General features: G+C 50.1%; 4 protein-coding genes across 4 annotated transcripts; 3 read left to right on the top strand and 1 right to left on the bottom strand.

Moving 5' to 3' along the window:
• The first annotated feature begins 19 nt into the window (after nucleotides 1-19).
• Nucleotides 20-1,851, top strand: BC939DRAFT_531915 (Alpha/Beta hydrolase protein). Its single transcript, XM_051561639.1, has 3 exons — nucleotides 20-880; nucleotides 1,002-1,339; nucleotides 1,438-1,851. Exons 1-3 carry the CDS (start codon nucleotides 190-192, stop codon nucleotides 1,771-1,773), a joined length of 1,365 nt encoding a protein of 454 aa, XP_051408589.1. The 5' UTR covers nucleotides 20-189; the 3' UTR covers nucleotides 1,774-1,851.
• A 378-nt stretch (nucleotides 1,852-2,229) lies between these two features.
• On the top strand, nucleotides 2,230-5,177 carry BC939DRAFT_462636 (uncharacterized protein). Its single transcript, XM_051557149.1, has 4 exons — nucleotides 2,230-3,089; nucleotides 3,191-3,338; nucleotides 3,425-3,656; nucleotides 3,786-5,177. The coding sequence occupies exons 1-4, from the start codon at nucleotides 2,302-2,304 to the stop codon at nucleotides 5,015-5,017; spliced, it is 2,400 nt and encodes a 799-aa protein (XP_051408588.1). The 5' UTR covers nucleotides 2,230-2,301; the 3' UTR covers nucleotides 5,018-5,177.
• A 345-nt stretch (nucleotides 5,178-5,522) lies between these two features.
• On the top strand, nucleotides 5,523-7,701 carry BC939DRAFT_401307 (Metallo-dependent phosphatase-like protein; the record flags this gene model as incomplete). The annotated part of the gene is made up of 7 exons (XM_051552599.1): nucleotides 5,523-5,780; nucleotides 5,900-6,057; nucleotides 6,166-6,516; nucleotides 6,606-6,924; nucleotides 7,061-7,210; nucleotides 7,294-7,420; nucleotides 7,517-7,701. 7 exons carry the CDS (start codon nucleotides 5,523-5,525, stop codon nucleotides 7,699-7,701), a joined length of 1,548 nt encoding a protein of 515 aa, XP_051408587.1.
• A 1,363-nt stretch (nucleotides 7,702-9,064) lies between these two features.
• BC939DRAFT_462633 (uncharacterized protein) lies at nucleotides 9,065-13,096 on the bottom strand. Its single transcript, XM_051557148.1, has 7 exons — nucleotides 12,840-13,096; nucleotides 12,617-12,678; nucleotides 12,404-12,472; nucleotides 12,144-12,266; nucleotides 11,642-11,983; nucleotides 9,673-11,472; nucleotides 9,065-9,545 (listed from the first exon to the last, which is right to left on the bottom strand). The coding sequence occupies exons 1-7, from the start codon at nucleotides 12,853-12,855 to the stop codon at nucleotides 9,204-9,206; spliced, it is 2,754 nt and encodes a 917-aa protein (XP_051408586.1). The 5' UTR covers nucleotides 12,856-13,096; the 3' UTR covers nucleotides 9,065-9,203.
• Nucleotides 13,097-14,075: the final 979 nt, after the last annotated feature.

The raw sequence follows: 14,075 nt of genomic DNA, 5'->3' as shown, positions 1-14,075 counted from the left end.
AAACCTCCAAACAGGTTTTGGGACATACGCCCCGCTATTTGTCCATTCCCCCCTATTCCACCTTGAACTTGTAGTGCTCACTCCATTCATTTGCATCCCTCTCTTTCCTTCATTTCTTTCATTCCTATTTCTTGACATTAGGACCAAAAAAAAAAAAAAGAAGAAAAGGAGAAAAGCACACTATCAAAAATGGCTCAAAAAGCTATCGGCTTCTTGAAGCTGATGCTTCCAAGGATCCCCTTGATAATCTCCACCACTTTCAGTCACTATGTCTATGGCCCACCCATGCCCTCGTGGTCCTACCGCTTCACCCTCACCGTGACCCTTCTGCGGTCCTTTATCGCTCACATGAATCTCGCGCCCATCAAGCAATCGCAGGCTATGTCCATGATGACAGAAGAAGACGCACCCGTCAAACCAGGGGCCATTGCATCCGGGGCCACTATCTCAAAGTCATACAGGGACAAGGCTGCAGAGCACGTTGCACGGCTGTTTGATCTGAAGGGAATCGATTCCGCCAATCTGGGTTGGGACTGGAAGAACGATCCTGCTGCAGATGGTCCGCTGATGGCTGAATGGACCGAGACTGTCACCAAGGACGAGAAGCACGCGGAGGGACGGACGGTTCTTTATCTTCATGGAGGAGGGTACATTCTGGGATCCATTCTCACGCACCGATGGGCTTCTGCCAGCATGGCACGTCTGGGTGGAGCCAAGGTCTTTGCGATTGACTACCGGCTCGCGCCGGATTCTCCTTTCCCAGCAGCTATTGTGGACTCATTGGCTGCGTATCTGTACTTGCTTCATCCGCCTGCCGACTCGGGCTTTGCTCCTGTGGATCCCAAGAACCTGGTCATTATGGGCGACTCTGCCGGCGGAGGTGAGTTTTCTAGCCTGGAGTCGGTATATTACAAATGGGGTGATTTTTTTTTTTTTTTTTTTTTTTTGTTTCTTTGCAACGGACCGATTGACGGTTGTGAGTGGTTTATCATACGATCTAGGATTGGCATTCGGTGCCATGTTGGCGATTCGAGATGCAGGTCTTCCTATGCCGGCTGGCGTCGTTGGTCTCAGTCCGTGGCTGGATTTGCTGCATTCGATGCCTTCGGTCCTGACCAATGCACACTCGGACTACATTCCAGCCGAGGGATTCACACAGGGCGGTCAGGGCTCGGTCAAGAAGTTGGCGAAGCTCGCTTCTGCGATCGATGAGAGTATTCTCCTGCATCATGCGGAAATGCCGGAAATTCAATATTATGCGACCAATGCGCTCCTGGATTGTCCTTATGTCAGTCCTTTGATGGAGAAGAGTCTCGAAGGAGCATGTCCCATGCTAGTGGTAACGTACAAATTATTTTGTTCTGAATAGGATGTACGCAATGGACAAATGAGCACAGTAACTAATAAAAAAAATGGAATTTTTTTCTGTTATGATAGATTGCTGGAAACGGAGAGATGTTGCGAGACGAGTCGATTGTGTTTGGACTAAAGAACGCGAATGCTTCGCCCACGTTGCATCTGCTCATGTACGACGATATGCCCCATGTGTTCGCCATGTTCGACTTTTTGGTCAGTGCTGGCGATTGTCTTGAGGCCGCGGGAGAGTTCATTCGAAATGTCACTCTAGGCGGCAAGGATATTCCGAACAAGAGTTATCTCCGCGTCGGTGTCGATGGTCGACGAAGGCCGCTTGAGCAGGACGCTGTTGTGGGCTGGGAGGAGCGTGTGGGCAAGCTTGGTGGAGGACACAAGGTCCTTGCTGGTCTTCTGTAGAGGGCTAGACTAGAATAGTGTTGGCAGGTTGCAGTGCAACAAGAAAAAAAAAATACATATATACCCCAGAGTACGTTCAGTTCCTGTAATCTTATCACGCGAGTTGCCACAGTGTCCAAACACACGGATAATATGACGATGGGGGAGATCTGGCGTTAACAAAAAGAAAAGTAAGAAGACGACAACGTAACGACGACTACAATGACAACATCGACTACGACGATAACGTCGACACTAGGCAAGGTGTCCAGAGGGAACCGGGAGGCTAGAGTCAGGAGCCAGGAGAATGAAGCAATTGAAGACCTGAAAGGGCATCTGAGTAGAGGAAGGGGCAGTGCTTACGTGAAGCTTTTTTATGTAGGGAATACTTTCGAGTTGCGGTACTGTGGATCTGGGCCCCGAGGAAAGGGAGCTTCAAATTCCGTGCGGTCATTTAGACTTGCTGACCCTCCCTCTTTTCTCTTTCATTCCCCACTATCCTCCGCACACTCCAACGGTCGGAATCCCTGCTCCCAATTAAGTATCGCAATGGCACAGGACGACCACGAGCAGACGCCGCTGCTCCAGGACCAGGACGAGTACGACCATAGCACTGAAACCACCACACAAGTGCAAGACCAAGACCAAGACCAAGCTCAAGACCAGGTCCAAGCCCAAAGCGAAGACCTCTCCGACCGCGCTCAAGATTTCGTAAACAACATCCGCAACGTCTTTGAGAATCAGATTCCGAATGGCCATCAACACCCTACGCCACCCTCATCCCCCAAGAAGATCTACGCACTACTGCCCAGGCTCTTTGGCCTGATTAATGCATTGGTGGACTCTGTCAATGTCGACGACGATATAGTGACGGATGAGGTTATTGAGTTCCTGGCCGGTCTAGGCAAGGAGGTTATCTATGGCCTCCTCCGCTGTGTCGAGGGCTTCATGGAAGAAGGCCAGCGTAACGTGGGCCGCAAGAAACTGATGGAGCGCCGTTCAGAAATCGCCCAGCTTGCGGCAGCGGGCGTGACCAAGGTCTTTGTAGATAAGGACATGATGGCGACCTACTGCCACGTCTTGACTCGTCCGTACTATGCGGCGGGTGAGGAACGTAACACGGCGGAGGGCGCAATCGAGCTCGCGGTTCGCCTTCACGCGACGGACTTCTTGGCGGATGTCGAGGTCCAGCGCTGTGTGCAGGCGCTCTGGAACGGATTGATCCTTCAGACAGAGGACGAGGAGTGCCGTGTTCGCTTTGTTGAATACAGCGGCGTGAGACGATCTCGCCATCTGCTGTGGGAATGGATTGATGTCGGTCGATTGAACGTGCCAAAGTAAGTATCCAAGGGAGCAGCAAGGTATTGTTTGCTGCAGCATATGTTGTTACTTACTCTGCTCTTTTTCTTTCTCTTTTTCTGTTTGTGTGGATGTGTAGGTACCAGAACAACATGAAGATTGCAATGTTTGTTTTGTTCCTGATCATGTACACAATTGTCGTGAACGATCGTACGGCTTACCCTACACCTGTCGAATGGGCCGTTAATATTTTTGTCTGTGGGTATATCTTTGAGGAGTTTAGACTGGTAAGAAAGAGAAGAACGGATCGCGCTTGGATTTGGCCTTGCATGTCTTCATAATCTTCTCACGCCATTGTCCACATTTCTTTTAGATATTCGAAGGAGGAACGGCGTTCTTCCTCGGCAGTCTTTGGCATTGGATCAATATCATTTCGTATGGTATTTTCCTAGTCTCGTTTGCCTTTCGATTCACGGGCTGCTTCTTGGGTGGTGATGCGGCCTCGGATGGATATTACAGCAACATCGCTTACGATCTCTTGGGATTGCTCGCCATCTTTTTCTGGTTCAAACCCCTTTCACTGCTGGATGGGTTCCAGTACTTTGGTAAGATGACAATACGCCTTTTCAACTCGAAATGTTGTCTTATGAATGAGATTCTCCGTCATGAAAGGGCACTTCCACTGACGTCTATCCCCCATTCCATTTGGTGCCGTTGACATTGTCATTTTATAGGAACTATGGTCATGGTGTTGCAAAAGATGCTGAAGGACGGCATCATGTTCTTCTGGCTTCTGACCTGGGTCTTCATCGGGTTCCTTCAAACTTTCTATGCATTGCAGAAGGATGAGGTCAAAAGTTTCCAGAACACGTACATGCTTCTTATCCGCGGTTTCCTGCAAGACCCCGACTGGGAACTGGCCCAGAGCCTTGACCGCGATTATGGCAGCTGGGTCTTTGCTTTGTATCTCTTCCTGACCGGAATTATTCTGCTCAACTTGTTGATTGCGCTTTTCAACTCGTCATACACCAACATCACCGACTCTGCCGAGAAGGAATACATGGCATTGTTCACGTTCAAAGTGTTCTCGTACCTCAAGTCCCCGGACCAATTTCCGTTTGCCGCTCCCTTTAACCTGATTGAGGTTTTCTTCATCATTCCCTGGAGTCTAGTCGTGTCCCGAAAGGCCTACGAGTCGCTTAACCGCTGTGTGATGAGCGTTCTCTTTTGCGTTCCCATTCTGTTCATTGCGCGCACGGAGCGCAGACGTTATCTCAAGCTCAGAAACTCGAACGAAGAGAATGAGATTCAGGGAGGCCGACGCACGTACCGCCACTTGACTGAGGATGATAACAACGTTGACGACATGTTCCTGCTGGCAACCCAGCAATTTGATCACGACGAAGAAGAGGTGGTCGCCGGTTCTAGCGAGACCGCCGCCGCGATTTCTCAAGCAGAGGAGGGTGTTATCAAAGCAGCAGCGAATGATGCATTTGCATCGTCCTTGTCACCCATGGAGACATTTGAGGAGTTCAGGGCGCGTCGCGCGATGGAGAAGGAGGCCAAGGCCAAGACCACCATCAAGGCAGCTGACAGCCATTTGGCAGCTCTGGGCAAGACCACTCGACCTGCATTCTCGACTCAGGAGACTCAGGATGATGGCGAGGAAGGTCGCTCGAGACAGTCAACTTCCAGAACGGCCGTCGGCTCCAACGCTCAGGAGTCTGGCTTGTCCCCAGTCTCAGGACAGTTGTCGGACATAGTTGTGCAGTCCCTGTTGGCTAGCCTGGCAAGAATGGAGTCCAGGCAGAAGGATATTGAGAAATTGCTGGAGTCGTATACTGAGAAGGACAAGGAAAAAAAGGTCCTTACAGCGGCCGTGAGGGCTGCCGCGGAAACCGTAGAGTTACAGGAACCGGAAGAGGAGCAGGATGAGGAGGACGAGGAGAACGAGGAGGAGCAGTGAGCATTTTGCCCAGGACTGACGCGTTAAAGAACGCGAGAAGGAGTTTGTTGATTGTGTCTACTTTTTGTTTGTCTTCTTTGCCACCCTCTCTTTTGTTTTTATTCATTCGGATACCCGAAACAAATAAACGACGGATACACACGAATGTCTGTCTTGACCATCTGAATGAGCTATTGAGGAATGTGTCTGAGGCGCAGGCGTGGCTGTGCAGACGAAAACGTGGCCTCAGGGGATCCCATGTATGAGGAAGTAGCGCACGTGGCCTGGACCAGGGCTATTTTGCCACCAATTTCAAAAGAGAATCTCTAGTGGACTGAGCTTGCACATTCATTCATTCATTCATTCATTCGTTCCCCACAACTCTTCCTGATCGCCGACAACCAGCCCATACAAGGACACTCGTCTTCGGAAGCATTCAACGACTTGATACAATGGACAGCAGCCAAACCTCCGATCCGTAAGTCGCAGATTTTACTGCATCCTCATTCAGGAGCTACTTTCGACAATGACCCATGGTCCAACCTCGCGTAGGACAGCATCAGTGACATCGGCGCCCTTCAATTTCATACCTTGCTATCTTAGGCTGGACCAAGGCAATGGCTCGCAATGGACCGGAAGTGAGCCCGTTGGTGAAGAGAAAGATACCTTTTCAATAATGGTGGCAACAGACAACCATCTTGGATACCTCGAGAAGGACCCTGTCCGAGGAGACGACTCTTTCGCGGCGTTTGAGGAGATTCTTTCCCTCGCTGCTGAATCCGAGGTAATCAAAGCGCGGTTCTTGGATTTTCAGTGTGATCTAATATTAGTGGGGGGTTTTGCGCTGCAGTGCATCGATGAAGAAGGACATGCCTACTTACGTGTGCATCGCGTTACGAATAGGTGGATATGATCCTGCTTGGAGGCGACCTCTTTCACGACAACAAACCGTCGCGCAAGACAATGTATATCACCATTAAACTCCTGCGGAAGTACTGTCTCGGTGACAAGCCCGTCAGTCTCGAGTTCTTGAGCGACCCCACTGATAACTTTCCGGAAGGGTAAGTGCAAAGGAGCCAATAATTTTAATGTCTCGAACGGAGACTTGATCTTACTCCATGATTAACGCTCACTCATGGCGTATTATTTTTGTCCGCACTCGTTTCTAGCATTAAAAACGTCAACTATATGGATCCCAACCTGAACGTAGGCATTCCGGTCTTCTCAATCCACGGCAACCATGACGACCCCTCTGGTGATGGAAACCTGTGTGCACTGGATCAACTATCGATGACAGGTCTTGTCAACTACTTTGGTCGATCGCAGGAGATCGACAATGTCATTGTGAAGCCTATATTGCTGCAGAAAGGCGCTAGTCGGCTGGCGTTGTACGGAATCGGCAACATTCGTGACGAGAGACTGCACCAGACGTTCTTGCGAAGGAATGTCAAAATGATGCGGCCAGTCGAGGACGACGACGAGGAACCCTGGTACAATCTGCTTGTGCTGCATCAAAACAGGTACGACACGATTGATCGAATCTTGCGGTGTCTCAAGCAATAGCTGGGCTGAGCTAGATCCCAGTCTAACGCGATACATACCATTCTAGAGTCATGCATGGTCCAAAGAGTTATATCCCAGAGGCGTTTCTGGACGACTTTATTGACCTGGTTATCTGGGGCCATGAGCACGAATGTCTCGTCGATCCGGTTTACAACCCGCAGCAAGGGTTCCACGTAAGCCAGCCTGGTTCCTCCGTTGCCACCAGTCTTTCTGAAGGGGAATCCAAGGAGAAGCACGTCGCGATCCTCAAGATTTGCAAAGGGAAATTTAATGTTCAAAAGATCCGACTTCAGTCTGTCCGGCCGTTTATTATGAGCGACGTAACCCTGGCAGACCATAACCTCAATCCGACCGACCAACAAAAAGTCAGCAACTTTATATCCAAGAAAGTAAGCATAAGGAGCCATCTCGTTTGAGAAGCTTGCATCTTATCCAGTTTAAATGGGCTGGACTAACAGATGTACTGCCATATTGCGATTTTAGGTCAGAGATTTGGTAAAGCAAGCAAAGGAGGATTGGATTGCCAAGAGTGGACGCATGAGTCGCAAGAGGCGGATGTACAGCGAAGCCAGTGGCGATGAAGAGGAGGCCGCTACAAACGCTAGCGATGAGCATGCATTCGAAGTCCCCAAGCCCTTGGTTCGCCTTAGAGTAAGGAGAAAATGCGGTTAAAAGTTACAAATTTATCATGCATTACAATGGCGCCTTTTGCTCACACTTGGCTTTGAATCTAGGTTGAGTACAGTGGAGGATACGAGATTTTTAATCCGCAGCGGTTCGGTCAGGAGTTTGTGGATCTGGTTGCCAACCCACGCGACCTTGTGCACTTTTACAGGAAAAAGACGGTACCTACCACCTACAGTAAGTAGTGATCGGGCTCTACTTTCGCCTTCGTAATCATTTCTAAACCATCGAGACGTATATCTCTGATGCTTTATTCCCCATGATTAATCATAGATACAAAGACGAAGGCTGAAATGGACGATGTGGGAACAACGGAGAAGCTGGATACGATGCGGGTTGAGAACTTGGTGCAAAAATATCTCTCGGCGCAAAACCTCAGTATCTTGCCGGAGATACAACTTGCAGATGCTGTCCGAATCTATGTGGAAAAGGATGAGAAGGACGCTGTGAAAGAGTAAGCTATGCCTTTGTGCAGTAAAGTTATCGGCGTAATTCCGCTGCACGGTGTCAGGATCGATACGCTAACATAGCGTCTTTTTGTTTGGCTATAGCTTTGTAGCGACATCGCTTAGTAGAATGCAAAAAGTGATGCGAAACAAGCAGAATATTGAGGTAGAAGAGGCATTGCTGAAGGAGGTGAGTTACCGAGGCGTGTTTGTTGACTCTGGAATGCATGTGTATCACCAAGTCAGGTCCCATAACCATTTCTCCATGCGCATTTAGATCAACAAGGAAAAGGATTTACAAGCCAAGAAATACGAGTATGATCATCCAAACGGAGGCTTGCTAGACCACGTACGTTTCTACAGATTGTTTTCGTGACGGACAAAACATTTCTTCTGCATCTTTCTTATTTTACTTTATTGTGCGTAAAAAGGCTAACATTTAATGCGTTTTTCATCGATTGTCATGTAGAAGCAGTCTATGCGAGGAGATGGTACTGAGATGGACATGGATAACGTCGCCGACGACGACGCGCAATCGGAATATGACGAACCTATTGAGCCAAAGAGAGGACTAGCAAGTTCATCGCGTGGTGGTGGATCGAGCACTTCTGCAAGAGGCGGTCGAACGAATCGTGACATTGTTGCAGCATCCGCAACAGGATTCAAATCGTCCGATCGTGTAGGGCAGAAAACGGTCCTAGCAGTGGACTCACATGATGAAGATGAAGAAGAAGTGCAGCAGGAGAATGGAATCGATGGTGATTATGGGGGTGGTCGACAGCGTGCTGCTGGCAGCACCTCGCGGGGGAAACAACAGACGGCGCATGTGGTGCTGGACACGGATGATGAAAACGAGAAGGAATATCAGCAGCCAGTCGTCGAGGTTGAGGAAGAGGAGGAAGAAGAGGAAGAAGAGGGGGACTTTTTGGTGCCGAAACGGGGAACCAAGGCCAAGGGCAAGGCCGTCGACAAGAGGTGCGCACTGAAGAGTTTGCTTCATATGTCGATTCAGTTGAATATGTGCTTCTTGTACTGCTTCCTGTTGATCCCCATGCCAATAATTACACTCTATTTTTTATTTAGAGCTGCGGCCACAAAGGCTGCGCCGAAACCGAGGGCAACTCCAGCAAAGAAAGCTGTTGCTGCTACGGCCACAAGTACTGCAGACTCGACTAGTGCTGGCGGCAGTAGTAGTCGAGCGGGAATATCGTCATCACGGAAGACGCCCAGTCAGACAGCAGGTCAAGGCGGTAGCCAGGCACCCTCACGTCTGATCTCGTCGATCGGCAATCGCAAAAAGAGGCTCATGTGAACATGGCAGATGGAGAAAATAAAATAAAATGAAAATCAACTCGCATGTATATTCTTTTCTTTCTTTTTTTTTTTTTTTTTCTTTTCTTTTTTCTATGGTATTATTTGAGCAATCGCGTCCTATTCATATTGATAATAAATACTATGGCCAAAGTAATGTCTTCTGCAGGGTGTACAAGATGCCATCAAGGCACGGTAGGTCTTCATCTCCGACGAGCACGCTGGTCCCCAACCTGGGCAGATGTCCTTCCAGGACTGGTGTCTTCATAATCGGACATATGCCCTGCAGTACCATTATACTGTCCATTTTGGCTCATTCCAGCTCCTGCTCCTGCCTTGCCGTTCATTCCTGTACTGGAGATCACGCGTTCGGAGCGGTATGCGTGCGCGGCGACCAAGCGGCTCTGTGGGGTTGAGACTCGAGGTGGGTAGCGTGTGTCCCGATCCCGATCACGATTCAGGGCGTCTTGTTGCTGTTGCTGTTGCTGGGCATTTGCGGCGGAGCCGCTCAGTCCGCGTGGACGTGAACTTTGTGTGGGCGAAAGCTGTGCACGCGGAAGCAGAAAAGGAAAGAGGGAGAATAAAAAGGAGAATGGATTAGTTTTCAGCATACTTGGCAACAATTTCGATGCAATGGTAGAAAAAAAAAAAAAAGAAAAAAAAAAAACTTACCGGTGGAGGGGGTAGAGATTCGGCAATGTTCTGGTCCGAGAACCGTCTCCTCAAATGTGCGACGGTCCCCGGGGCCGTGGCAGGACGTCGCCCATACGCCGGTCTAACCGGTCCTTGCCCCTGCTCTGCTCCTGCACCATCAGCACCGGAATTACCGCCACTAAGAGGACCCATAGAGGTCGGCTTCTGGAGATGCTGTCCCTGACCCTGCATGAGTTCAAGCTCCCGCTCTCGGTCTTCGAGTGTTGGGCGTGCGGGCGTGTAATCCCTCTGGGCCGGGTACTGCTCGCGGGCATAACCACTCATGCTCGCGGATTCATCCTGTGCTGCCGCCATAGCCGCCGCAGAGGCAGACCATTCCCTCTCGCGGTCTTGATCAGAATCTGGGTGGGTGAGGTGCTGAAGGTATTGCCGTGTAGGGGCTGTGGAGGAGTAACTCCTCTGCTGTTGCTGTTGTTGCTGCGTGTAAGATCGTTGCTCGTACTCGCGCTCGTCATCGTAGCGTGGGGCCGATGTGCGTGCCAAATAGTACTCTCGCTCCCTCTCACGTTCACGGAGGATTGTAGGGATCGACCCCGAAGAATGCTGGGACTCATCGTCATCATAAAATCTCCGCGACGAGATTAGCATCCTCCCCGGGTGGCCTTCATCCCCATCATCATAAAACGACAGTTGGTCCCCCGATGAAGGTGAGTACATGTGGTCATCGAACTGATCCCGTTCCTCGCGGGAATGTGCTCCGGTGTCATCGTCGTCCGGGTACCCATATCTTTCCAGGTCATATTTCCCATTCCGATACCTCTCCTCGTCCTCTCCATCCGCATCTTCATCATCTTCGTCGTCGTGCTCGACACGCCTCTGGAGATGTGAATGCCTTTGTTCTTGTTCATAGTAATCCTTTGAAAGCTTCGGGACCGTACGAGTCGAGCCGCCGTCGATACTACTGTTGGTCGTGCCGGTTTTGATGCTCATAGATCGTTGGTCTTCTGGGAAACTCCCCTCTCCATTCCCTGTTCCCGTCCCCGCCCCCGCGGTCGTTGCAGTCGTGGACTCATTGGTCCCATCTTGGCGTTTCAAGTGATCCGCAGCCGAATTCTCTCTCCCTCCGCCCTGCGTTTTCATTTCCGGAAAGGCTCCCGGGGTGGATACAGGAGAGACGGTCAGGAATTGAATCGAATCACTCGACGCACTCTTTCTCAGCCCTCCGACTCCTCCAGCTGCCATTCCGGGTCCTACCCCACCACTGGTCCTCCTATCCTGCCCCATAGCAGGTATGGTAGTTGATCTGACCTGAGCCTTGGGGTCTGGCAAGCTCTTGTAACCCACAATCGGACCCGAGCCCTGCATCATCGTCGCCGTCATCGATGATGGCCTCTCTAGTCGCATGGTGGTCGGCATAGTGGTAATATTCGGTCGTGGAGTTGGCAAAGGCAAAGGCGTCGAAGTGATTCCGCCGGTCTTTGTTAACGAACCCGGACTAATTTGCTGTTGCTGTTGGCGTTGAGATTGCTGGATATAGGCTTTTGGATCCGGCATGTTATTGGGAAGATAGGTCGATGGCGTAGACGAACCCGGGGGGGAGGTCAGTCTTGGTGGCGGCACCGGTAGGGGTACGGGTGTCGGAAGCGGTTGTTGCTGCTGCTGCTGTTGCTGTTGTTGAAGGTGCTGCTGCATGGGTGCAAAGGGCGGGAGTGTGATCTGAGGCATTTCTGTCAATGTGTAGACAGGAGCCGAAGAACCGCCGGACTGTGTCGCGCCCCCTACTCCGCCGCCAAGTTCAGCCTTGGGGCCCTGATAGGCCTACAAGCGGTAGAAACATAGAGCAATCAAGTCAATAAACATCCTTTTTTTTTTTTTTTTTTTTTTTTTCCTTGGCATACGCAATAAACGGTGTCGACACCACCACGAACAACCCTTCCCCCGCTCTAAATAAACAAAAAGACCAAAAAAAGAAGAGCGCTTCACTCACACCAGGGACGTTCTGTTGCTGACCAGGATTAGGCGCATGTCTGGCACTATACTCCTCCCAAGTTCCTCCCTTGATCTCAATGGTCGGTTCTCCGTTTGTGATCAGGGTCGGTGCTGGCATATCGTGGCCGGCATAGGGTGCCCATTCTTTGATCTTCAACAAACTGGGTCCGCATCCACGGAGCTGTCGTTCGACCGCCAGGAATTGTGCCTCCGAAAGTCGACAGGCGATCTGGGCGGTCATCGAGTGTGTGTATCGCTCCCGTCGCGCCATCGTGTTCCGATGGTCCCGTTTCGCGGTCGCAATTGAGTCCTGTAGTTCAGACAGTGTCGAAATATATTTCTGCGAGGGGGGCAAAAAAAAAAAAAAAAAAAAAGGTGAGATAATTAGCGTCATGGGCGGGCTCATTGTAGATCGGGGGCGATGATGCAACCTGACGGTTATTTTTTTTTCTTTTCTTTTCCCCCCCAAAACGGTGGGTGTGTTGAGACAGTTACAATACCTCGTGCGACATGAGCATGGTGTTAGGATCCGGTTTCTTGGACTTTTTGTCATAACTCAAGCTAATCTTTTTGATCCTCTCATCTAGGTCCCCCAGAATCTCGTCGTGCGCCCTCTCGTCTTTCTATTTAGCAACAAAAAAGAAAAAGAAAAAAGAAAAAGAAAAGAAATTAGACCAATTCTTGTTAGTCTCATTTTCATTAATTTCTTTTTCCCTCTTTTTCGCATAGCATCATCCTTCGCTCATCATAAGATACGCACCGTTACGCGCTTGGAATGTTTTTCCCAATTGCTCTGCAGCAGCTCAAAATCCTTTTGAAGACTACTAGCCTAAAGAGGTTGGTTTTTTTCGTAGGAAGAAAAATGAAATCAGGCACACGATCGATTCTCCTGCGTAGAATTCATTCATTTTTTTTGGTTGCCTTTCCTCCCCCAAAGGAGGAAAGATGGTGGTGATAAGGGTGCTTTGCTTACCAGCTTGCTCTCCATTTCCGAGAAGGACTCGTAAAAGTTCGCAGAGGACTTGAGACACATGACTATTGAGGAGATACACAATAGCAAAATAAAAAATAGGGGTTCAGCAGAGTGACCATATCATACACATCCTTCAACCTCCTCCTCCCCCCATGACACAACACACACACATACACATGCAGAAAGAAAAAAAAATAAGGGCAGACTGAAGTTCCCTGCTTACCATAAGTGTTATCCATGCCCTTGGAGTCTCCAAACTCCTTAAAGCACTTGCCCAGCTGCTTGGTCGTCTTTGCCAACTTGGCTGTCAGCTCCCTGTAGGACTCTGCCGCGATGACCAGCTTCTTCAGGCTCTCGAGCGACTGATGTATCTCGGCCCTCGTCAGGTCCTGTCCTTCGGACTGTGCCGACCCATTATTGTTCCCGATCCCGACTCCGTTTCCTGTGTTATTGCCGTTACTGCTGCTGCTGTTGTTGTTGTTGTTGTTGTTATTGTTGTTTCCACCGTTTCCTGAAAAGAAATACCCTCCGAGACTGCTGGTTCCTGGTCCTGATGACAACGATACTGGAGAGAAGAGGGTCGCGATGCTGCTCTGTCGTCCTTGACTGGATAGCATCTGGGGTGAGTAGAGACTCGGGGTGGAGGTGCCGTTGGTTATTGCCCCATTGGATTGTTGTTGCTGTTGTTGAGAGAGTGCGGCTTGATGTTCGGGGCCTGGGGAGGGAATCTCGGTCATGGTGGCACCGAACAAGCCGGAGAAACGTTTCTTCTTGAGCATTATGGGAGTGTTATTATCGATGATGGGGGGTGGTAGTAGCAGTAGTAATATGTAGTAATGTGTATTAATGGGTTAGAGGCAGAAGTGGTCGTTTCGTGTAAAGTGGTGAAGTGTGCAAAAAGAAAAAAAGAGATAGGGCTGGAAGGATAATTGACTGTTTTGTGAAGAGGGTGTATGGGGGGGGGGGGGGACAGGACAGAAAAGAGAAGGACGTGTTCTCAAGGGGGGAAGGAGTGCTGAAGAAGGAAGGAAAAAAAGACAGGAAGACAAGAAGACAAGAAAAAGAAGAAGAGGGTGCAGGATGGGGTGGAGAGGAGGAAATAAAGGAATGACAGCAGGCCTAGTCTTCGCCTACGCGAAGTGTATTACCCCTGTCGTCCTTTCTCCCCTGCGCACGCACACTGACGCGGGTCACATGTGTTTGCAGGGGAGGGGGGGAGGGGGAACAGGCCTCAGGAACGTGTTCAAGGTTCAACACCGTCCATCGTCATCGTAATAATCAGGGGCAGCACAGAGGATGCGCGGTGAGGGGATGATTTGGTCATAGGGGCGCCCAATGCACTCTAACCGTAGCCTAATTTGCCTAATTCCGCATACGTGCACAGACAGGGCGCTCTCGCTCCTTACGCAGCGATGAGGGAATCCCCAGTCTGCGGTTGGACATGGGCGGGACTGCAGAG

Source organism: Gamsiella multidivaricata (genome assembly GCF_025024155.1).
Source record: "Gamsiella multidivaricata strain RSA 2152 chromosome Unknown BC939scaffold_72, whole genome shotgun sequence".
Classification (NCBI taxonomy): Eukaryota; Fungi; Mortierellomycota; class Mortierellomycetes; order Mortierellales; family Mortierellaceae; genus Gamsiella; species Gamsiella multidivaricata.
Note: the sequence above shows the minus strand (reverse complement) of the source record. Positions and strands in the feature narration are given on the sequence as shown.